At 33.5% G+C, this 24,503-nt stretch overlaps 1 protein-coding gene across 9 annotated transcripts in view; it reads left to right on the top strand.

Annotated features, from left to right (window-relative positions):
* Window positions 1–24,503, top strand: part of RPS6KA6 (ribosomal protein S6 kinase A6) — a 132,888-nt gene that overhangs the window by 17,445 nt on the left and 90,940 nt on the right. For 7 of the 9 annotated variants that reach the window (XM_078363083.1, XM_078363077.1, XM_078363079.1 and 4 more), the window contains 4 exons: window positions 6,915–6,974; window positions 14,915–15,031; window positions 22,540–22,621; window positions 23,582–23,662. In XM_078363083.1, the coding sequence (XP_078219209.1) occupies window positions 6,915–6,974; window positions 14,915–15,031; window positions 22,540–22,621; window positions 23,582–23,662 (340 nt within the window). The remainder of the gene's footprint in view (window positions 1–6,914; window positions 6,975–14,914; window positions 15,032–22,539; window positions 22,622–23,581; window positions 23,663–24,503) is intronic. The other 2 variants (XM_078363086.1, XM_078363085.1) reach the window with 1 other exon arrangement.

The raw sequence follows: 24,503 nt of genomic DNA, 5'->3' as shown, positions 1-24,503 counted from the left end.
GCCCACCTTAGAGTGTACAGCACATTGCTCAACTGGGCTTACTATACAGACATAGATTTTTTTTGTTTGAGCCAGAGCCTCACTGTGTCACCCAGGCAGGAATGCAGTGGCACGATCTTGGCTCACTGAAACTTTCACCTTCCGAGTTCAAGCAATTCTCCTGCCTCAGCCTCCTGGGTAGCTGGGGTTACAAGCGTACGCTGCTACACCTCGCTAATTTTTTTTTTTAATTAGAGATGGGCTTTCACTGTGTTGACCAGGCTGGTCTGGAACTCGTGACTTCAGGTGATCTACCCACTTTGGCATCCCAAAAGGTTGAGATTATAGGCATGAGCCACTACACCTGGCCAGATCTTTATTTTAGGTAGATGTGGACCCACCCTTATGTTTAGCTCTAATTTATTTCTGTTATCTAAATAAAGTAAAAAAATTGAATTGAAGAACTCTTCTTTACAAAAGCTGTCAGTGACTAATATGTAAATGTAAAGCTTATTTGATAGAGAAATTTTCTTTAGAATGTCACCTTCTTAAATATGTTTTTAACATTAGATACTAAATAAATATAATGGGTTTTTATTTGTTTTTGAAAAAGGAGTCTCATTGTCACCGAAGCTGGAGTGCTGTGGCACAATCTTGGCTCACTGCAACCTCCAACTCCTGTGTTTAAGCAATTTTCCTGCCTCAGCCTCCCACGTAGCTGGGATTACAGGCATGTGCCACCACGTCTGGCTAATTTTTATATTTTTAGTAGAGACCAAGTTTTACCATGTTGGCCAGTCTGGTCTCAAACTTCTCATCTCAGGTGATCCACCTGCCTTAGTCTCCTAAAGTGCTGGGATTACAGGCATGAGCCACTGCACCTGGCTGATTATTATTTTTTAAACTAGGTTGTGGGATCCTACAGACTACTTGAAAATATATAATACTGTCAAATTTATTGTGAAAACTAATGTCCTGTGTGTTTTGTTAATCATTTCATCACCCATATTTATTCTATCTAGTTCTTTCTTATTTTTGTATTTCTCTACTATCGTCTTCAAAAATGTGTATCTCTCTACTTCTTCAGAGGTGCACACAAATAAGGAATAAGTAGATTTTATTCTAGTTAGATTTGGACCTACCTCTAAGTTTCAGTATACCTTTCGGCACCAAGCTATAAGCTCTGTTAAATTACTCCGTTTGTGTAACATTGAGGAACAGGTTTATGTATTATCATAGATAACAGTAAGCTCTTTTACTAAACTATATATATTCTTATGTTCACTATCCCATACCACCTCCAATTCCAATGATCTGAAAGGGATTTTTAAAAAATTTCTCAGTTCAGTTTTCCTTGATGAGTCGCATTGGTCAATAGTAATAAGAAAGCAATCAGTTTGAAGTGACCTATGTGATTTTCTGAGATCAGATGAGTACAGCAGCTCAGTTTAATATTTCTGTTTGTCCAGCTTACTTGGAATTGATTTATTTAAGTCTTTTCTTAAAAAACGTGAAAAAAATTTTTGAAGTATTCTTCTCTAAGCCCTGATATGAGAGTCTGTTCTCTTGGATCTTGAAATATCTGAGTAAATTATTACTACCATTATTGTTGTTGATAAACATTCCAGAATCATATGTAGAATTTTTTTTCCTCCCATTTGGCACTTAATTGGGGAAAGCAGCATGCCTACTTATCTTTTCAAATTACAAATTGTATGTTTGAAATGAAGATTTATTGTGACAGAATTCAGGAAATATTTTTGTTTTTATATGGATGAAAATGATTTAAATTTTAGTAAGTATCAATGAATACAAACTGTGGTTCTCTGTAGGATGAATATTCTCATATTGAAAACCTGGAACCTCGAGGATAGATGAGATGGGAGTTATGGAGTGTTCTGTTTCTAAAGGCCATTTCTGGTGACTGAAATGATTTCCAGGATAGAGTGATCTTTTTGACTCATTCACATTCATTTTATTTCTAGTTCCTTCAGACCCACAGCTTCATGATAAATTAGTCATAAGATGGTATGAATAGGAAGTAACCAGTAACTAAGGTAACAGAGGAAAGCACTATTTCTCTTTTTTAAATGAATAATCCTTTTTCTATACATAATCATTTTTTTCTATGGATAATTCTGAGAGTCATTTTATATTAAAAATTTAATTATCAGGAATCGGTCTTAATATTCATTTCTGGACTGTTTTTCTGAATGCTCTTCTTTCTCTATGCTTACAATTAATCTGTGACAATTTTTTTCTTGTAATCCCACATAGTCTGATAGTCTGTTTTGTTGAGGTAAGATGGTAGATGGTGTTATCATTTAATGAAATGGGAAACCCTAAAGAAAGAGCAGATAAGAAGGAGGGGGTCAACAATTCCTTTTTATATTGGTTATTTTTGAGAGACATGTGATATAAACATGTGGAGATGTCATGTATGCAGTTGGATGTATGGATCAGGAACTCAGAGTTAGTCTCTGAGTAAACATGAGTCATGTCAGTAAATTAGCTGCCTGGGGAAAGAATGTGGAGTGGGATATGAAGGTATCCTAGTCCATTTGCTGAGGAATTACAGTATTGCAAGGATCTTGAAAAAAATAGTAAAAGAAATTGGAGTAAAATAAGATGAGAGTATGATATTACAGAAGCTAAAGACTTAAATAGAAGAGTGGTCACCTGTGATATGTTACAGAAAAATCAAATAAGATAATGACTGATGGGTCCATTGATTTCCATTTTTTCCTTCACTCCTTTTCATGTAGGATTCTGAGGTTAGACAAATGTATAGCGTTGTGTAACGACAACCACAATCAAGACAAGGAATAGTTTCATATCTCTCTCTCTCTCTCTGCCCCATGTGGTGCCTCTTTGTAGTCAACCTCTCCCCTCTCCCTAACTCCTTGCAACCACTAGTTTTTTCTCCATTCCTTTTAGTCTTATGTTTTCCAGGATAACATATAAATGGAATCCTGCAGAATGTAGCCTTTTGAATCTTGCCGCTTTTATTTGCAGTAATGTGTTTGGAATTCATCCATGTTGTTGAATGTATCAATATACTATCATTTTTTATTGCTGAGTGATATTTATTTTCCTCTACCCCCAATTCCTTGAACCAGTTCTCTCCCTACAGTTTTGCTTTATTCAGAGTATCTTACAATATTTATCCTTTAGGCTAAATCATACAATATTTAGCCTTTTGGATTTGGATTTGGCTTCTTTCAGTTAGCAGAAATGCTTTTAAGATTCATCGATGTTGTTATAAGTATCAACAGTTCTCTCCTTTTAACTGATGAGTAAAACGTAGTATTCTATTTATCTACTCATCAGTTGAAGGCCATCTTGATTGTTTCTAATTTATGACAATGATAAATAAAGCTGCTAGAAAAATGTAGGTACAGATTTGTGTTTTAATATGTTTCTACTGATCTCAGGTGAATGTTTTCTGTTTTCTGGTCTCCATTATTTCTTATGAGAAAATTGAAGTCATCCAGTTTGATGTTCCCCTTTATATAATATGTGTTTTTTTCTCTCACTTCTTTTAATATTTTTTCCCCATTTCTCTTTTGGTTTAATGTAGTTCAATTAAGACATGTCTTGGGGTGTTTTTTTAAAATTTTATTTTGTTTAGAGATTACTGAACTTTTGAAACTTTAAATTCATGCTTTTTCGAATTTGGGAAATGTTCTGCCATCATTTATCTTGAAAATACAGCTTTAGTGAGATATAATTCATATAATTCACCCATTTAAAATATACAATCCAGTAATTACTATATTCACACACATGTACAACTGTCACCACAGTGACTTTTAAAGTTTCTTCATCACATCAAAAAGGAATATTGTACCCTTTAGCTATGACCTTCATCTCTCAATACTGCAGCTCTAAGCAACCATTAGTGTGCTTTCTTTCTCTATATATTTTGCTATTTTTGTTATTTCCTATGAATGAGATTACTTTATTTCTTTAAGGGATTTTTTTCAGTACTACTCTGTTTTTTTATGGGATGTTAATGATAAGGATTTTATATGTCTCTGAAGTTCTGTTTATTTTTCATCATTTTCACTCTCTCTTTAGTATTGGATGATGTCTATTGATCTGTCTTAAAGTTTACTATTCCTTCAGCCACCTCCATTCTTTTAGTGAACCTATCCATTTTTAAAAATTTTCATATATTATTTTTTTTAGTTGTAGAATTACTTACATTTTTTTAATAGTTTCTATTTCTCTGTTGAGAACCTTTTATTATTTCATTCAGGTATGTTTATTTTTATCCACAAAAGCATAACCATCTCATGCCAGTTAGAATGGTGGTCATTAAAAAATCTGGAGACAACAGATGCTGGAGAAGATGTGGAGAGATAGGAACACTTTTACACTGTTGATGGGAGTGTTCAACCATTGTGGAAGACAGTGTGGCGATTCCTCAAGGACCTAGAAATAGAAATTCCATTTGACCCAGCAATCCCATTACTGACTATATTCCCAAAGGATTATAAATCATTCTATTATAAAGACACATGCACACATATGTTCATAGCGGCACTGTTTACAATAGCAAAGACCTGGAACCAACTCAAATGCCCATTGACAATAGACTGGACAAGGAAAATGTGGCAAATATACACCACGGAACACTATGCAGCCATAAAAAATGATGAGTTTGTGTCCTTTGTAGGGACATGGATGAATCTGTAAACCATCTTTCTCAGCAAACTGACACAAGGACAGAAAACCAAACACTGCATGTTCTCACTCATAGGCAGGTGTTGAACAATGAGAACACATGGACACGGGGGCAGCATCACACACTAGGGTCAGTTGGTGGGGAGCCAAGGGAGGGACAGCGGGAGTGGTGGGGAAGTTGGGGAGGGATAACATGGGGAGAAATGCCAGATGTAGGTGATGGGATGGAGGCAGCAAACCGCATTGCCATGTGTGTACCTATGCAACAATCCTGCATGATCTGCACATGAACCCTAGAACCTAAAGTACAATTTTTAAAAAAAGCATAGTTATAATAGCTGCTTTAAGATTCTTGTCAGACAGTTCACCATCCTGGAGTTGTTACTTGTTGATTTGTTTGTTTGATTCAGCAGGCAATCTACATAGTTAGGTTGACTCCGAAGTTCTGTCTTGCCCTCTCTGGATAATGGTTCTAATGTTAATTCAGTTTTCAGAGAGTTTGGGTCAGTACTCTGCATGTGCCACTCATTGGATGTGCTAAATCAGTGGTTAGTATGAGACTTGAGCAATGATTGATATTGTAGTTCTGTACTAAAAGACTTTGTTGTGTTTTTTTTAGTCCTTTCTGCACACATGCAGTTTGTTGTTGTGGCCAGAACTTGTGTTGTTTCATATACAGAATTAGGGGATCTGCTCTTTCCATTCTGTCCTCTCTGATTTCTTCCACAGTCTTAAATTCCCATGGGCCCTTTATTCTCTTCTGTTGGACAGAAATATGAGCTTCTTTCAGAGTCTTAGCCTTTTATGCTTTCACATAACTTTACACTATTGGAGCTGCCTTTTGGGTGAAGTAAAGAAGAGAGTGAAAAAAAATTAAGAGGGATTACCCTCACATTTTTATTATAGAGACCTCTTTTCCTGCTTTCTCTGGCCAGAGAGATGGATTTTTCTCTTGATCAGGGCTTGCCTTGCAGATGAACTCAACATCAAACAAGTGTGCATGGGGAATCTTGGATTCTCCTTATGTTTACAGGCTCAAAAGTACGTCTTTTCCTGGTCCTTTGTACAGAAAATGGGATTTTTCTTGGAATTTTTGTTGATGTTTACTGTGCTATCTCATGATTCAGTCTCTTCTCTGGTCAAATTCAGGAGATAAAGATGGAAAATAAACCTAGGGAATTCATCAGAGTTAATTTTCATATTTTGATTTTCCCTAATTCACTTGTTATTGTTTCATTTTCAGAGCCCTTGGGTAGGTTCTTTTTCTATTCTACCTAGGTATTTTAGTTTATAATCGGGGAGAGATAGGCTTAATGAGTTTATTTCATTTGACTGTCACAAGAAACTCTAATTTACTTTTTTTTTCTATTGACTTACAAATGGGCAGTGGTAAAAATCCTTTTTATCTAGGTTGTCTTTCTGTTGCCTGATTTTCAAACATCTCAGATCAGTGGTTGGCAGGCTGTAAGGGTTTACATAGGAAATATTTTAGCCTTTGCAGGCATAGGGTCTCTGTCACAACTGGTCATCTTGGCTGTTGTAGTGCAAAAGCAGCCATAGATAAGATGGAGACTAATGACTGTGACTGTGTTCTAATAAAGTTTTTACATAAACAGACAGGAAGTTAGATTTAGCTCATGGGTTATAGTTTGCAGACTGTTGATCTAAGCCCTCTACTTTATTTTTTCTTGAATTAGTGGTTAAAGAGTGAGTAGTATTGCCTACTGAGCTCTGCATGTTCATTATTTTGTTTACATGATCACTTACATCTTTATCCTATAGTTTATCCTTTCTTCTGTATGGTATCTCATGCAGTGTAATTGAACTGACTGAAAGAGGAATTCACAACAGTGCAATTATATAAAACTATTCTTATTCTAATTCGCTTTGAATATACCCCCATGGTAGATTTCTGTGGCATTTTTTTTTCCTTTTATAAATACTTGGTTGGGGGCAATTTAATGAAAATATTTAGGTTATATACTTAGTTATCTGTTATTGCAGAGCTCTAAACAATAAGAAATGAAGCATAAAGCTCTGGAAATCAAAGTTTCTCAAGGACAATCTGGGAATCATGTTAATAGTGTTCCTTTTCTAAGTATTTCTATGTGTCCTTTGTCCTTTTGTTTTTCAGTAAGTGTGGATCTTGTTAGATTGTGGAAGAAAATGCCTAGAGTTATGTTTTTCTTAGTTATCACTCTTTTTTTAATACTCTTGAACCTCAATTTTTGAATAATGTTTTTCAGGTAAATGGTCTTAAAATGGTTGATGAGCCAATGGAAGAGGGAGAAGCAGATTCTTGTCATGTAAGTATTTATGTTAATTTATTAAGCCACATTTTTAGCATGTAAGGAAAAAGAATAAAGGGAAAGGAGAAAGGCTCCTATCAAAACAAACATATTCAGGTAAGTTGGTCGTAAGCAAATGGAATTAGTAATAACTCAACTGCAGTTTAAAATACAGGACAGGTTTTCCTGACAGAAATACTTATGCATGCATTTTAAAAAAATAAATAGCTTTATTGAGACATAATTTACTTGCTTTTGAATTGACCCATTTTAAATGTAATGGTTAAAGTTTTCACTTGACAGTATATGAGTAACTGAATTATAATGCTTAAATATAGAATCCTTTGAGAAGATTATCTTCAACCTCAGGGTAGAAAGGGTATCTGACTTGAAAATATTGAACTATATCAGCATAACTTGAAATCATTTAATATCAATTTCCTGGCTTTTAGAAGGGATTACGTGTAAATTATTTCAGAAGTTTCTAACTAGTTTTAAAAATTGCTTAGCCATTAGACCATTCTATGTAATGCCTATATACTAGAATCTTATTTTACAAGGTCTAGTTTTACAGGGAGTGCTCTTAAGCTTTTTAGGAAGAGTCTGACTAAATCAACATCTCCATTTATGTTGTTCTTTTATGGTTGTTATTTCTATAGATAGTTTCATAGAGTTATAGATTTTTTAAGCTGGAAAGAACCTCAGAGATACTATATAATACTTCATTGTATGGATTACTCTACTGAAACCTGGAGAGTTTGTGATTTATACTAGGTGATAAAACTAGTAGCAGAATCAAGACGTAGGGTAGTGTGCTGCCTTTTAGGTCAGATATACTGTGTAGACCCAAAGAAATAAGAGATAAGGAGAACATTATCCTTTTTCTATTTGGTTGAGGGTAAAATCAACATTGATGCCCTCTCCACCAAAATTTGTTCATACATGGAATTAGCTCAGGTAGAAACCACCAGTGGGATTTAAATTGGGTTTGTCCAAAACTCTCCTTTGAAATGCTCTATGTAACTATTTCTGCAGATAGTAACCATGTTATGACACTTTTTATTTTGATTGACAAGTTGAGAGATACAATGTTGTCTTCGTAGCTTTTGCAGTTTACTTAATATTAATAATATATTTTAATTTGGAGTATAATTAAATGTAAATTATCAAGACCATTATCTAGAGATTTATCTACAGATCATATGGACTAATACACAGTAATATTAATGTTGCTAGTATTTAAAAGATAAGCAATATAAGGAACTATTAAAGGCAGCGGAGAAGGCTGCTTATTATATTGTAGCATTAATAAATTCACAAAGATATCATGCCTCACAACACAGGGGAGCAGTGTGTGTGGTGCATAAACTGAAGGACACATAACACAGGGTGATTGGCAAATATTTACCTTCATAATTTTAATAGAAGGTAAGTCAGGAAGTTCAGTTTTTAGTGGAAAGGCAATAAAAATATACATTGCTAGTTATTTATATGATCTATCTTATGCAATCAACTTCAGTGGCTACAAGGTAGGGTCTGAAATTTTGAAGACGAAAGGACCTAGAATCACTTCCAAGGATTTGATTAATCTGTGGCCTGAATTATCTGCACTTGAAACCATGTACTTTGGGCATGTGGTGGTTGAAGTACTCAATTTGTGTCAATAAAACTATATGAGTGATTGAAAACACCATATGTATTTGTCCCTTAAAAATTTTAAATATGTAGCTAGGATTTTTTTCTTCATGATTGCTGTGTGTTTTTTTGTGGTTAGCTTTTTCTTTTAATTATTTAAAAATAGTGTAGGATTGTAGAAACTGCTCTATGATGGTAAGTATTAGGTAATGGGCCACTGATAAACTATATCTGATACCATATTTCACCAACTAGTCTCCTACTTCTTTCAACAATGTCAAGGTTAGAAAAAGTATGTTATGATTTGTCTCCTTTAGTAGTTGGTTCATGTGAGTTAATTTTTTATTTGTTGTCAAAATAAGCATAACTATCTTATATTTGGTAGTTTATGATCGATTTGTATTTATTTTTAAAACTGTACCCAGCATCTGTTTTTCCTGAAATAAAATATGTATTTTTAATGCTATCAATATCTTAAAAATTTCAAAGAGGTTTCAGTTAGGAATTAGATTCTTTGTTGATTATATTACTGTAAGCTCAGCAACGTGTTTAGTCTCTAAAGTGAGTTATACTTTTATTATGCAGAGATATAAATGTCATACTTAATGGAAAATGTATATTTTGAAAAACAAAACTGATATTCTAATATTTTCAACCCTTAATTTCTTATTTTATAAAGCATTCTTCACATGTATCTAATAAGAATTCTTGAAAAAATACATTTTTACAATGTGTTTTACTAAGACTCATGTGGAACCACAGTTAGGTACTATTTCAAGCTGAGAATGCCTTCTTCCTAGATGGTGGATTTTTTTCTTCCTCTGTTTGTCTTCTCATTCTGATGTACATTTAGCCTTACTATGCTTCAGTATTTTTCTACTGCAATGCTGATGTTTACTTTTAATTTCTATTCAATTACTTAAAATATTGGAACCCTTGTCCTACAAATAAGCAAAACTTTCAGATGAATAATTATTGTTCAACTAAAAAATGTTGGTCAGCCACTATTAAATGGAGTTGTGCCACACCATCAGGTATGCAAAGATAAGTAGTACAGAGGGTCTTTAACGCAGGATGGTTCAACTTATGAGTTTCAACTTTATAGTGGTGCAAAAGTGATATTCAGTATGATCCTCAACAACATTATGTTTGGATAAACTCACTGTAAGTTGAAAGTGCGTTTTCAACTTACAATAGGTTTACTGGGGCATAACACTGTTGTAAGTCCAGGAGCATCTATACAAATAAGTTTAGTAACTTCAATTTTTATGGATGTTTTATGTTTTCCAAAGTTCTCAGTTGATCCTTGTAACTGAGATCTGAAATAAATAGAATAGGTATTATTGCCAGTTTGTAGATGAGGGAACTAAAGAGCTGACCCTCTAAGTAGAATAAACCAAACCAAGTGGTCACTAGTTTGCCACCATTCTTTGATTTTCAGTCATCAATGCAAACTTTTAGGCACCTATGTATTCTGCAGATACCTTCCATTGTATACATCATTTTGACATGCTTAGTTCACCTTCATGGCATTTGACATTTATATTGGTGTAATTTACCCTTAGCTTTCTTTCAGAGTATGCTAATATTTGACATGGTTTTCAGTGACCCCAGATTATTTACTGAATAAGAAGGGTATATCAAGCTGCTCTTTGCATATATGTTTCAACAGATCCAAAACTAAATGCCTCTTGAATTTTAGGGTGATATTTTCACCAAACTGGCCTGTATACCTATGAATAAAGCAAATGTTTGAATACGTGGATGTTTTATTGTTAAATAAAAACTAAAAAGTTTGGGCTTTAAAAATCCTTATTTTGTTTTGATTTGTTTTCTGGAGGTTAGTTCCACAGTCATATGAAAATTGTTGTAACTGAGTTATAGTATATTGCTATTAGGTTGTCATCAGCTTTTTCTCTTTTCAATTAACAGGTGATTTCATCTTCCTAAGCAAATCAGTTTTCAAATGAATGGAGCAATAGTAGCTTTGACAGTTCATTTTATACTTTAACAATCTGTTTTCCCAGTGTTACGGCACTGTTGACCCTCTGGATTAAAAAGATGATCACAGATTATAGAGGTCAGAGCATAATATTTTGGTTGTGGTTGAGCCTTCATACTTTTTCTGTATATCAGTGATTATGGTTGCAAACAAATAATACAACTTAACTCATAGTGATCCTGGCCTCAGATTCAGATTTGTTATTTAGTGTAGAAAGACTAGGGGTCCATATTTGGAGGTTATTAAATCTTCATTTCACAGTAAGAACTTTCTTTTCAAACATCAACTAAGATTATATACCATGTATAGCTTTGCTAGGGCTACCCTAACCGAATAATTGCAGATGGGTGGCTTAAACAGCAGAAATGTATTTTCTCAAGATTCTACATTCTGTAAGATTGAGATTAAGATGTTGGCAGGGTGGTTTTTCTGAAGCCTCTCTCCTTAGCTTATATATGAGTCTTCTCCCTGTGCCTTTATGTGGTCATTCCTCTGTGAGTATAGGTATTCTAATTTCACCCTCTTATAAAGATGTCAGTCATAATGGATTAGAACCCACCCATATGACCTCATTTTACCTTAATTAATTCTTTAAGGGCCCTATCCATAAATACAATCATGTTCTGAGGTTCTGAAAGTTAGGATTTTAGCATATTAACTTTGAGGGTACATAATTTGGCCCATAGCGATTTGTATCTTTGTTTCTTTAAAGGATGTGATGTTTCTGACACAGTTCTCTATCCTCAAATTCACAGTTTATTTCTGTATCCCCAGTGTGCAGCATAGTGTCTGATAATAGGATATGTGCTTAATGAATGTTAATTTTCTGGATGAATAATTAATAAGAGTATATATATATGGGAAGATAAGGTGATATAGCACAACTTTATCATACCAGGATAGGGAGGTTTTTCAAGGATGATTTGCCCTTAGGAAAAAAGAAATAGATCACTTATAAGTACATTATAACCTTATTTCAAGCTAGATTGTTAGTACTATCAAGCTTTTGGAATGGTGCAGAACCTGAAGAAAGTGAGGTGGAGGGAAGAAAGAGGGTTTCAGATGACAAGAAGGGACATTATAATAGTAAAAATCAATAAGCATAGCCTTGGGATGGCTGAGAAATTTTAGGCAATAGAAAAGAATGGGGTGGGGAGCAGATGGAGTAAGACAGAATAGGTATTGGAAATGGTGACACAGGAGGGTGTCAGATACTTTGAGAGTAAAAAAGAGCTAGTGGCGTAGAAATGATAAAACACCTTTGTGGTAAGTAGCTATGTATAAATACATGCACACATATATGTATATATGTATGTACATGCATGTCTGTACATATGTGTATACATTTGTGTGTATATTATATTTGTTTATCTATATAACTATAAATCTTAGACGCACCTAAATAGTGTTTTTCGATCCTGGACATGTGTCAGAATCAACTGGTGAGGCTTAAAATGCATGCTGACATCCTCCTGTAGTTCTACTGAACCACAATCTCTGAGGGTGGGACCCAAATAAGTGTAGTAAATTAATATTTCTTCTACAGCTGATTCTTATGGGCAACCAGGGCATTATGAACTGTCTACTTAAAGGCACACAGTCATAATTTGGTAATATGTAGTAGTTGTTTGCCTAGGAACATATGACTTTATTTATAAAGGCAAATGGCCATGCAGTAAATTAATATTCTGGGGTTATTTTATCCTTTATTTGTGTTGAATATAACAAATACTCAGCACAGTGTAATAAAAATACTGACCATGCATAATATGGAAAAAGTTTATATTCTTCACAGTATATGGGAAGATATGCTTATTTTATTTAGAAATATTGTTATTACAGATTTAGTTATAGTCAAAGCTAACACAGTTTCATTAGCCAGAATGAATCTCATTTACTTATTTTCTTTATTTTTAAAAAAGAAATTGTGGGTATATTTATTTTTTTGTTTTGTAGATGGCATTGAAGAATAATTTTGAGATTTCTTACTGTTTAATTTTACCTTTAAAATCTTTCTTTTCTATTGTGTATATTTAAGGTGTATAATGTGATGATTTCATATACATTGTAAAATGATTGTTATAGTTAAGCCAGTTAACAACCATCATCTCACAGTTGCCCTATTTTTTGGTGGTAAGCACTACCTTCCTTTTAAAAAGTATATATTTTTTCCTGTTTCTTTGATAAAATTGAGCAGATTTCTTTGTCTTTCTGCTCCCATGAAATCAAAAATTATTGTGCTAAGCATTAGGAATAAAGAGATGAATGTGGCATAATAACTGCAATTAAGAAGCTCACAGTCCAGTGGGAAAGAAAGATAATAAGTTGTTAGGACACAGTGTAACATTTTATGTTGATTGTCTCCTGGAAAAGTGGTCTTTCTCATCTAGTTGCATTTTCATATTGGGAGCTTTTTAGGGTACTGCTGCTGAAAATGGGCTTGTGTGGATTATTAATAAAGGGTAAAAGGGCACTGGACAAACATTTTCATTTGGAAAACTTGCTTAGGTTTGGTGAACCAACTAGTGTACAATTGTTTCCTAACTCTGAAGACTTCTAAAAAAAACTGATACCATTGTGATCCATGCTTATAATCATAATCTAAACCTAAGCAGGGACCTGAAGTGCCTTCTTGAACACAAAAACATTATATTGTGTTCAAAATAGAATCACAAACATTGAGGGGACCTTAGTGACCCATTTAACAAAACCCCTTTGTCATGTGAGAAAACTGAAAGAGAGTGGTTTGTGATTTAGCCAAGGTTTCTTAGCTTATGCATGCCATAGGTAGGCACAAAACTTCTCATGTATTGACTCTTCCTCTATTGTTCTTTTTACTAGAGAAAACTTCCAGAAATGTTCTATGTTTTGAAAACCATATTACATTCTTAATGTGTGGTGAAAACTCAGTTTTCCATAATAAGAATATACATTGATATAAATATATGCTGCAAATGTACATACAGATATATTATACTTTAATGTAGTCCCCAAATGTCAGCTACAAAGCATATATATTTGCATTACAAAAGGTTGTTGAGTTTTTTTTAAAAGAGCCCCTTTCAAATAGAGAAATTCACTTTCATAGCAGGATTGATTTTAATTTTTTATTTTCAAAAAAACATTTATAAATTACCATCATTATTTAAAAGGGTCTGGTGAAATACTATTTTGATGTATAAGAAATATCTGACATATTTTCAGAATGAGTTATTCTTCATTTCTGGTTGATTTACTGGTGGTTCCTAACACCAGTAAATCTCTGCTTAGGTACTCCTCTTGAGATAATGAATGTCTGACTACCTGTATGGCATGGAAGTTATTTTAGCTGCCATGAAGTCTAGCTCATTTGGGACCATACGCTTATTCACTTGGGCCACAGTCACCATTGACTAATTATTTAATTGAAGGGTGAATAATTGAGAACAGTCTTACCATCCAGACCAAAGTTAGTATGGTATAATGGAATGGTACCAAGCATTGTGATTAAGTAGTCATGTAAACTTAAATTCTGTGAGTCTTAATTTTCTTCTTTATATAGTCAGAGGTTTGGATAAGATACCCCTTCCAACTCAGTGTTATTTTGTGATAATGTAATATGTCTGACTTTTTTTTCCATCCTAGCTACTGTGCTTCTCTAGAGACTAGAATTACAGCTCACTTGAATGTAGTTATCACAGTTAAGTGGAGTCCTGCATCAAGGGGAAGAACCACTCATTGGGTGTCTTCTTTTCTGCTTCACCCAGGTGGCGTGAAATCTGGCATATAATTTACATATAAAATTTCAGTAAAAGGGCCATATCCTGTAAAGATTTGTTTGGGCTCTGCAGATTTTGTTGGTCTATGCCAGGTTCTTTTTTATTACTGTGGTTAGTTGACCATTTAAACATTTAAAATAGTATAGTGAAATACTGTTTAAAAGAGTTCTTGAAGTCACATTATTTAGTCATACCCCACAATTTACAAGGTTTTATTTTGAATTTTCCTGCTTCTGCCTCATTAGTCACACTCCAGTGAAGGGTCTTGAGACTGTTGTTAACAATTTTATTTTATTGCTTCCAAGTTGGAAGGGAAGGCTGAAGCATAGATTTCATTTTACATTTTATTTACGTGAAATTATATAGTAAGGAAGGTGGTGGTGCATCTGTATGTGCTGTATGTGTTAGAAAACAGGGAAATAAGGATACTGGTAGCCCATAAAACTCTCTATTAGATTGAGAGAGTTGGGTATATTATTTCTATTATGACTTATGATTTTAAATGGAACTAATCATAAGAGGTTGAAAGTGGATTCAAGTATTCTTTGAATTTCTTTTTTCAGGATGAAGGAGTGGTTAAAGAAATCCCTATTACTCATCATGTTAAGGAAGGATATGAGAAAGCAGATCCTGCACAGTTTGAGTTGCTCAAGGTGCTTGGTCAGGGGTCATTTGGAAAGGTAATAAATACTTTTTTCCCCATTTGTTTGTCTTCTAATCATTAGCAAAATAAGTGAACACATACATAGAAATCTGATGATTGTATCATTTATAAACTTCTGAAATGATGCACACCAAGGTAATTCTTTAATTTTATTTTTTTTATTTCTGTTGTACTTTTTTTTTTTTACTATTTCTTTATACTTCTCTGTAACAATCAAGGTTTCCAATCCTCTGGGCTTACTGATTTCTCTAGGGAAAAATATAGCCTACCCTTTATTAGCTGCCTAAATCAAATTAGCTTGATTTTTGTAAAAAATGGTATTTCTGTCTCCTTGTTTACAATGCTGGCATGAATACAGCTTGTTTTCTCCTGATGATTTAATCTACATTTCCTAGCTATGTCACAGAAATCAGAATTTATGTCTTAATTCATGTATGAATTCATGAAGTCGTCTATCACCTGTTAAAATAAAGTAGAACAAAGATAGTTACTGGGTAATATATGGTTTGTATGAAATTTAAGTCTTCAAGGAGCTTACATTCCAAGGCAGAAAGCAAAATTGAGTGGGATTAACTCTTATAGTCATTACTAGAATTGTTTCTTAAGCACTTAAGAACATGGTTTTAGAAAAGAAGTGTATAGATCTGGTTCCTGACCTTTATACATCTAACATCTAATATATGAAAATTATTGCATATACATAGTAACAGCCTTTAGAAAAACAGCACCAACAACAATTTAAGGGAAGAAAAATAAAGACAAAATACTAATTTCAAGTGGTTGAGATTTAGTTTTAAAGGAGAAAATAGGCAATTGAGCATAGATTATTTATAATGCTCTGACACATTTTAAAGGAAAGACATTTTTATTTTATTATTTTATTGGGTTTTAGAGATGGGGTCTTGCTCTGTCACACAGGATGTAGTGCAATAGCATGATCGTATTTCACTGTAGCCTTGAATTCCATGGCTCCAGTGATCCTCCATCCTCAGCTTCTCAAGGAGCTGAAACTACAGGCATGCACCACCATACCCAGCTAATTAAAAAAAAAATTTTGGACATAAGGATTTGCTGTGTTGCTCAGGCTGGTCTCGAACTCCTAGATGTAAGTGATCTTTCCCCTTTAGCCTCCCAAGGAAAAACATTTATTGAACACTCAGTGTGTGTACAACAGTAGTTTAAGCAGTATTAGTAACTATAAAGTAGATGTCTTAAAGTAGCCTGATATTTATACATTATCGAATATAGCATGAAATATAAAGAAACATTTTCAGGACACAAAAAGGACAATCTGAGATAAATTACAGCTTGGCAGCGAATTGGTACAGGAGCTGTATAAGACAAGGAGATAGGACTTGAACAGGGTTCTTAGGAGAGAAAAACTGGAAGGAACTGTTAATAGATTGGTGGTGGTGGTGGTGATGGTTGTGGGGACTGTTTATAGAACTGATGTGCAGAGTAGGCATGTACATTATATAGAACTTTATTTTAAAGTTTCTAAAAGTGCAATATTGTTTTAACTATTTTGCACTCTATAGCTATTTTTATGGTGTTAATTTTAGATGAACAGAGATAAAGTTATTTTATATTCCAAATGTATAAATGCTTAAATATTTGACTTAAATAAAATCTCATCAGGAAAACATTTCAAGCTATTAAAGTTACTTGCTTTGTCTTTTGATGTATGTATTTACTCACGTATACTTTTATCTCCAGCTTTGTTCCAAAAAGGATTTAAGGCTTTCACAGTTGAATACTAAATAAAATTAAAAATAACTAGTGAAGATTATGTAAACAGAAAATGCAGATTAGAAAACGCAGAAAGGATTAGATGAAGGTAGGAGTACACTATGTTGTTCACAAAAGCATGACATAAGGGTCTGTAAGTCCTTTTCTAATGGGTCAAAAATTAAGACTTAAGTTTTCTGGTAGCCATTATAAAGAATCTGATATATTTGAGTGTATTATAATTAACAGTATTGTAAAGGTAGAAACAGATCAAACAGACCAGATACATTTATCTCATGGGTTGTTGTAAAGAAAATACTTTATAACATAATGAAATATATTCAATAACATCTTCATGTTAAATATACCAACATGCTGATAAGTTGTCAATGTAGTCCTTAAATTCAGGGAAAACTCAACTTTGTCCATGCTGGGATTTTGTTTTAAGAAGAATATCATTGAAGCCTTCCTTTAATTCCTAATATTAAAATCCAAAATAGTGATTTTTATGTAGTACATCAACCAAAGAAATATTGAGGAGGTGACTTTTTTTTCCCTAGGATGTGAACATACTTGCTTGTCAGTATTACATCATTTGCGTAGGCAATGTGTAGGTGTGACTTGTTATATGCTGAACCTATTCAGGAATTTGGCCAAGGCTGTGATTCAGATAAGTGTAGGAGCAATTCCAAGAGGCTTTGAGCTGCAGAGACATACTTAAGTTTTTCTTCAAAAGTTCCTTTGTTAAAATGCAGTAAATGGGATTTTAGCCAATGTAAAGCCTTATAATATTAAATGTTTTTATTGTCCATTTAATAATAGGCAACCCTGCTAAAGTCAACTTAAAATTGTAGTTTAATATAGCATGCATTATTATCATGAGAGGTGCATATAAAATTCTGTCCTAAGCATACCAAGTATAATGCTATTAATGATCATTAATGTATGGGTTGACAGGTAAACTAAACTTACATTAATTATTTTAAAACACAATTAAACACATGAAAATACCTTTGAAATTGTCTGATTAGTCATCCCTATATATCATGTGCCAATTAATACTTATACAAAACGTACATTTTAACATTTGTTGATTATAAAAAAAATACTTTCCTGATAGTAAAGACTTTAACTATAGAACTTAAAAATGAATTTTTGAAAATATTGAATGCTTGTACTCTTAAAGTGATGAAGTCTCAAGTGATAGTTTTATAAAACGTATGCTGACATCTTAAAATTTCCTGAATTTGGTTCTTTCTCTTTAATCAGCATTTAAAAATGTGTGAGCTTCCAGTTCACTACAGTTATGAATATTCTTATAGAAATATATAAATGTCTTAAAAGTAGATTGGAATAATTCACCCCTTCTTCTGGACAATTTCCCATGATTGGATTAGGGTGACTGAAAAGAAGCCTCTTTTGTCAATATAGGTATGGTTTTAGGTATAGTAATTTGAAGCCATGCAACTACTTTTTAACTTTATTTCTTTGACCACCCTATCCACAAATGCACTCATGTTCTGAGGTACTTGGAGTTAGGACTTTAATGTCTTAACTTTCAGGGGACATAATTTAGCTCATAGCCTACGTGTATCTGTTTCTTTAAAGGATATGATGTTTCTGACAAAGTTCTCTATCCTAAAGGTCACAGTTTATTTCTGTATCCCTTAGTGTATAGCACAATTTCTGATGCAGAATATGTGCTTAATGAATGTTAATTTGTTGATTAAGCAACTAATGAGTACATATATGGGAAGATAAGGTGATATAGAACAACTTTATTATACCAGGATAGGAAAATTTTTCAAGGATAATTTATCTTATGAAAAAGAAATAGATTACTGATAAGTACATTATCACCTTATTTCAACTTATGTTATTATTACTGTCAAGCTTTTGGAATGGTGCAGAAACTGAAGAAAGTGAGGTGGAAGGAGAAAGGAGAGTTTCAGATGACAAAAAAAGGACATTATGATAGTACAAATCAACAAATATAACCTTGGGAAGGTTGAAAAATGTAAGGTAATAAGAATGGGGTGGAAAGAGAACTACTTTAATAGTTGATTTTGGGAATTGGGCAGTGAGATACAATATTTTCTTATGCTAGGAAACTTGCTCATAAGACCTAAAAAAATAGATCAGATGATAAACAAACAGTCACTTCTCTAGACTGCAAATTTTTGATTCTGTTAGGTGCCATTTTGGGATTCTAGTAAATGTTAGAAGAGCTAGGGAAAAAAAATGGCCCCTTTATGCAGCAGTGTGTTCGGAAAGCCTACACTATCTTTCTTCTTTGATTGCTTCTTCTTACTATTCATACTCCATTCTTTACAATCCCACTAAGGGTTATGATTTTTAAGAGTGGTTCTGAAATTGTGGTCTGCATACCCCTGAACAATCCTAAGACCTTTTCAGGGAGTCCTCAAGTCAAAGCTATTTCACAGTCATCCTAAGATATTATTTGTACAACTGCTGGCATATTGGCCCATCAAGGCAGTGACTTCAAATGGTACTAGTAGTCATTGTATTCTTCATTGTCTTACATATACAGTGTAAGAATGTCCTTGATGAGACATTAACAATTATTACATTTATTAAATCTCACCCTTGAATACCCTTCTTTTTAATAATCTGTGATTAAATGGGGAGTACACATCAAGCCCTTTAGCTGCAGAACAAAATAGAATAGTTGTCTCAAGGCATAGGACATGTGCAAATGTTTTGAGTTGTGAGCTGAACCAATCACTGTTTTCATGGATCACCACTTTTCCTTGAAAGAACAATAAACTATGGTTACCTAAATATGCTTATTTGGTAGGTATTTTCTCAAAAATTAATAGAGTGAGCCTATTCCTAGAAAAATAACTGATACTTTTTTTTTCAATGGTAGAATCTGAGCTTTCTGCCAAAAACATGAATTTTGGCAAATGTTTATTTGCCACATTGACTTTGTCATCTTCTTAATGCAGCTATATTTCTTTTTATTATGCTTCACTTCATTGTACTTCATAGGTATTATGTGTATATATATGTATATATGTATACGTGTATATGTATATATGTGTATATGTATATGTATATATGTATATGTATATATGTATGTATTTTATATATAGATATATATAAATTGAAATTTTGTGGTGACCCTGTGTTGTATAAGGCTTTGAGTGCCATTGTTCCACCAGCATCTGCTCACTTTCTGTCTGTGTCTCATATTTTGGTAATTCTTGCAGGGTTTCAAATGTTTTAATTACTATTATATCTGTAATGGTGATTTGTGATCTGTGATCTTTGATATTAGTATTGTCATTGTTTCAGGGTACCACAAACCATACACACATAAGACAGTGAACTCCATTGATAAACAGTGTGTGTGTGCTCTGGCTGTTTTACTGACCAACTGTTTCCCCATCTTTCTCTATCTCCTTGGGTCCCTCTCTTCCCTGACCTACAAGAATATTGAAATTGGGCTAAGTAATAACTCCACAGTGCCCTCAGAATGTTCAAGGGAAGGGAAGTGTTCCAAATTTCTCACTTTAAATAAAAAGCTAGAAATTATTAAGCTTGGTGAGGAAGGCATGTCAAAATCTGAGATAGGCTAAAAGCTGTGCCAAACAGATAGCCAAGTTGTGAATGCAAAAAAAGTTCTTGAAAGAAATTAAAACTGCTACTCCAGTGAACATACAAATAGTATGAAGGGGAAACAGGCTTATTGTTGATATGGAGGAAGTTTTAGTGGTCTAAATAGAAGATCAAACCAGCCACAACACTCTCTCAAGCCAAAACCTAATCTGGAGAAATTCCCTAGCTGTCTTTAATTCTGTAAAGGCTGAAAGATGTGAGGAAGCTACACAATAAAAGTTTGAAGCTAGCAGGGGTTGGCTCATGACATTTAAGGAAAGAAGCCATTTTGATAACATTAAAGTGCAAGGTAATGCTGCTGGTGCTGATAGAAAAGCTTTAGTAGGTTAACCAGAAGATCTAGATAATTGATGAAGGTGGTTACACTAAACAACAAATTTTAATTGTAGAAGAAACAGAAGAAATAGCCTTCTATTGAAAGAAGACGCCACCTAGATTTTCAAAGCTAGAGTGAAGTCAGTGCCTAGCTTTAAAGCTTCAAAGGACAGTCTGACTCTTTTGATAGAGGCTAGTGATCCTGGAACCTTTAAGTTGAAGCCATTGTTTATTTGCCGTTCCAAAAATTCTAGGGCCCTTAAAAATTATGTTAAATCTATGCCTATGCTCTATAAATAGAACAACAAAGCCTGAATGACAGCATATCTCTTTATAGCATGGTGTACTGCGTATTTTAAACCTACTGTTGAGACCTACTGTTCACAAAATAAAGATATTTTTCAAAATATTCTTATTGGCAATTCACCCAGTTACCCAAGAGCTCTGACAGAGATGTACAGGGAGATTAATATTGTTTTCATGCTTTCTATTACAACATCCATTCTGCAGCCCATGGAACAAGGAATAATTTTGATTTCAAGTCCTATTATTTAAGAAATGTATTTTGTAAGGCTATAGTTACCCTAGATGGTGATTGCTCTGATGAATCTGGGCAAAGCAAATTAAAACCTCTGGAAAGGATTCACTATTGTGTAGATGTCATTAAGAACATTTGTGATTCATGAGAGGAAGTCAAAATATGATCAACAGGAGTTTGGAAGAAGTTGATTCTAACCCTTGTGGATGACTTGGAGGGGTTCAAGACCTCATTGGAGGAAATCACTGAAGATGGGGTGGAAATAGCAAGATAACTATAATTAGAAGTGGAACTAAAGATGTGACTGAAATTCTGCAGTCTCATGATAGAACTTCAATGGATGAGGAGTTTCTCCTTGTGGATGAGCAAAGAAAATGGTTTTTTGAGATGCAATCGACTTCTGGTGAAGATGCTATGAACTTTGTTGAAATGACAATAAAGGCTTTAGAATATTACATAAACTTATTTAATAAAGCAGTGGTAGGATTTGAGAGGATTGAGTTCAATTTTGAAATAAACTCTGTATGTAAAATACTATCAAATAGCATCAAATTATACAGAAAAATCTCTCATGGAAGGAAATCAATCTGTGCAACAAACTTCATCATTGTCTTATATTAGGAAATTGCCACAGCCACCCTAACCTTCATCAGCCGCCACCCTGATCACTAAGAGCCATCAACATTGAGGCAAGACTGTCCATCAGCAATAATGAAGACTCAGATGATCCTTAGCATTATTTAGCAATAAAGTATATTTAATTAAGGTATATAGGGCCATAATGTTTGTTTGCTCCCTATTAAGTTAACAAAAATTGGGCTGGGTCTTAAAAGGAGGTATGTAGCTCAAATTTGTCTTTCATTATGTTATTTGTCTTTTACATCACCAAATTCTCAAAGTTCATGACCAGGCCATCTATTTCAAACCTTTTCCTTGTACTGTTTATATACATTATGGTTTATTAAATTAAGGGAAGTGAGAAAATAATAATGTAAATTATAGCATAATTTATAGGAGAAAGTAAAACTTTTTCATTTATTTGTTTTTTTTTTTAAGTTGACAAGTAGTTATACATATTCATGGGGTACCTAGTGAAGTTTCAATACATAATATGTATGGTGATCAGATCAGGGCAATTTTGCATCCTTCAACAAATCTCTCTCTCTCCCCCTTCCCTCTATGGGAAGGTATATGTTTATAAAATTAGAGATAATGCAAGGATATAGGTGTATGTTGGTGTGTATGTGTACAGCAAGAATAACTAGAAATGTGCATTTTCCTTTTTTTAAATTTCCTATTAGGTTTTTCTTGTTAGAAAGAAGACCGGTCCTGATGCTGGGCAGCTCTATGCAATGAAGGTGTTAAAAAAAGCCTCTTTAAAAGGTAGAAAATTCGAAAGTTTATTAAAGTAGAATTTGGCAAAGCGTATTTTAAGAAATATGCTGTATGTTGTTTGTATAAGGTCAATAGATGTAGCTATTTTTAACATTAGTATTTGTGGCGGTTTTTCTAGCCAGTATGTAATATTACTAGATTTGATATTGGCATATGCCTTAACTTAGTGAGAGTGCAGTAAAAATTTGATCCTAGAAAAAGCAACATACTTCATTTAATTTAAACTTATTAACTTAATTAGGCTATACACTTTTCTTTCAAGATTCTTGGTTTTTCCTTTTCGGTGTCAATATTGCATATTGAGAAAGTACAACCATTTGCACACACTGTCTTTTAGGGTGTGATAAAAACACCCCTTACGACCAGATCAGTTTTAATCAGTAAACTCATCTGAACAATTAAAGAGATTAACAGGCTGGGTGTGTTGGCTCACACCTGTAATCCCAGCACTTCGAGAGGCTGAGGCAGGCTGAACCCTTGAACCCAGCCCAGAAGTTCAAGATCAGCCTGAGTAACCTGGCAAAACCCTGTCTCTACAAAAAATACAAAAATGATCTGGGCGTGGTGGCACGCATCTGTAGTTCCAGCTAGTTGGGAAGCTAAGATGGGAGGATTGCTTGAGCCTGGGAGGTGGAGGTTGCATTGAGCTGAGATTGTGCCACTGCATTCCAGCCTGGGCAAGAGAGCAATACACTGTCTCAAAAAAAAAAGAGTACATATTAAATGCATATTAGCTACATACCTATTTATACCTATTTAACCTGTCTCTAGATGTAATGAAATTTTTTTGCTTTCAGAGAATATGGTCATTATTATCTGGGAGTATGTAAACTGCAAATTTATGAAGTTATATTTTATATTTTTGTATTTTTTGTTTGGTAAATTATTGATGGAATCTTAACTGAAATGATATGAGAGTAATATATTGTACCATTATGTAATTTTTAGTCCGAGACAGAGTTCGGACAAAGATGGAGAGGGATATACTGGTGGAAGTAAATCATCCATTTATTGTCAAATTGCACTATGGTATGTAATCTTAGTTTTATTCTTTTATTTTATTTTAATCCTTATTAATATGGAATTAGAGAATTATGATTTCCATTCAGATAATACTATAACAGGAAGTAAATAATTTAGACTTACTTAGTATATTCAACTATGTAAAATGTATTTGTCTGAAATAAATATCAATATCCTGTTTTTAGTTGTATATCCTTCATTTATCTAAGTTGGTTAACTTGTCTACAATAACAAGATAGTGTTTTTCACTTACCTGTCTGGTAGTATTTATGTACTCTGCTAGGATGTACCTTCAGTAATCTTAGACTTTATACTATTGTGATAATTTACATAAAACAGTTGCTTGTTCATAATGACCATATTGATCTATTTTCTACTTATATTCAAGAGGACCATGTAGTTATGTTAGTTTACTTGAGTTATTTTTTATACTTAATGGGAGAGAACTACGAGTAAGAAGCAGTAGATGTAGTAGAAAGAACATCAGCTTTGGAGTTAAACATTTCTGAATTTGACTCATGACTGCATTGCTAATTTAACATATGGATGAGATCTGTCTATCTCTCTCTCTATCTATCTATCTATCTATCTATCTATCTCTGACATAGTGTATTTTGTCACTTTCAATTTTCTATATTAAAAAAAGTAGCAGCTGTTGATTTTATTCTTAGTGTAACTTTGACAAAAAATACATTAAAATATATATGCAATTATTGCTATTAAAAACCCATAAGAAATTTTTACCCATTATTCTTTTACTTCTTATTATACTAACAGAATAAAAAAAATTGAAAGACCTTCCAGAATCTGTAGTATGTCAATCAGTAAACACTTATTGTGTGTAAAA

The sequence above is a fragment of the Callithrix jacchus genome, chromosome X, assembly GCF_049354715.1.
Source record: "Callithrix jacchus isolate 240 chromosome X, calJac240_pri, whole genome shotgun sequence".
NCBI lineage: Eukaryota > Metazoa > Chordata > Mammalia > Primates > Cebidae > Callithrix > Callithrix jacchus.
Note: the sequence above shows the minus strand (reverse complement) of the source record. Positions and strands in the feature narration are given on the sequence as shown.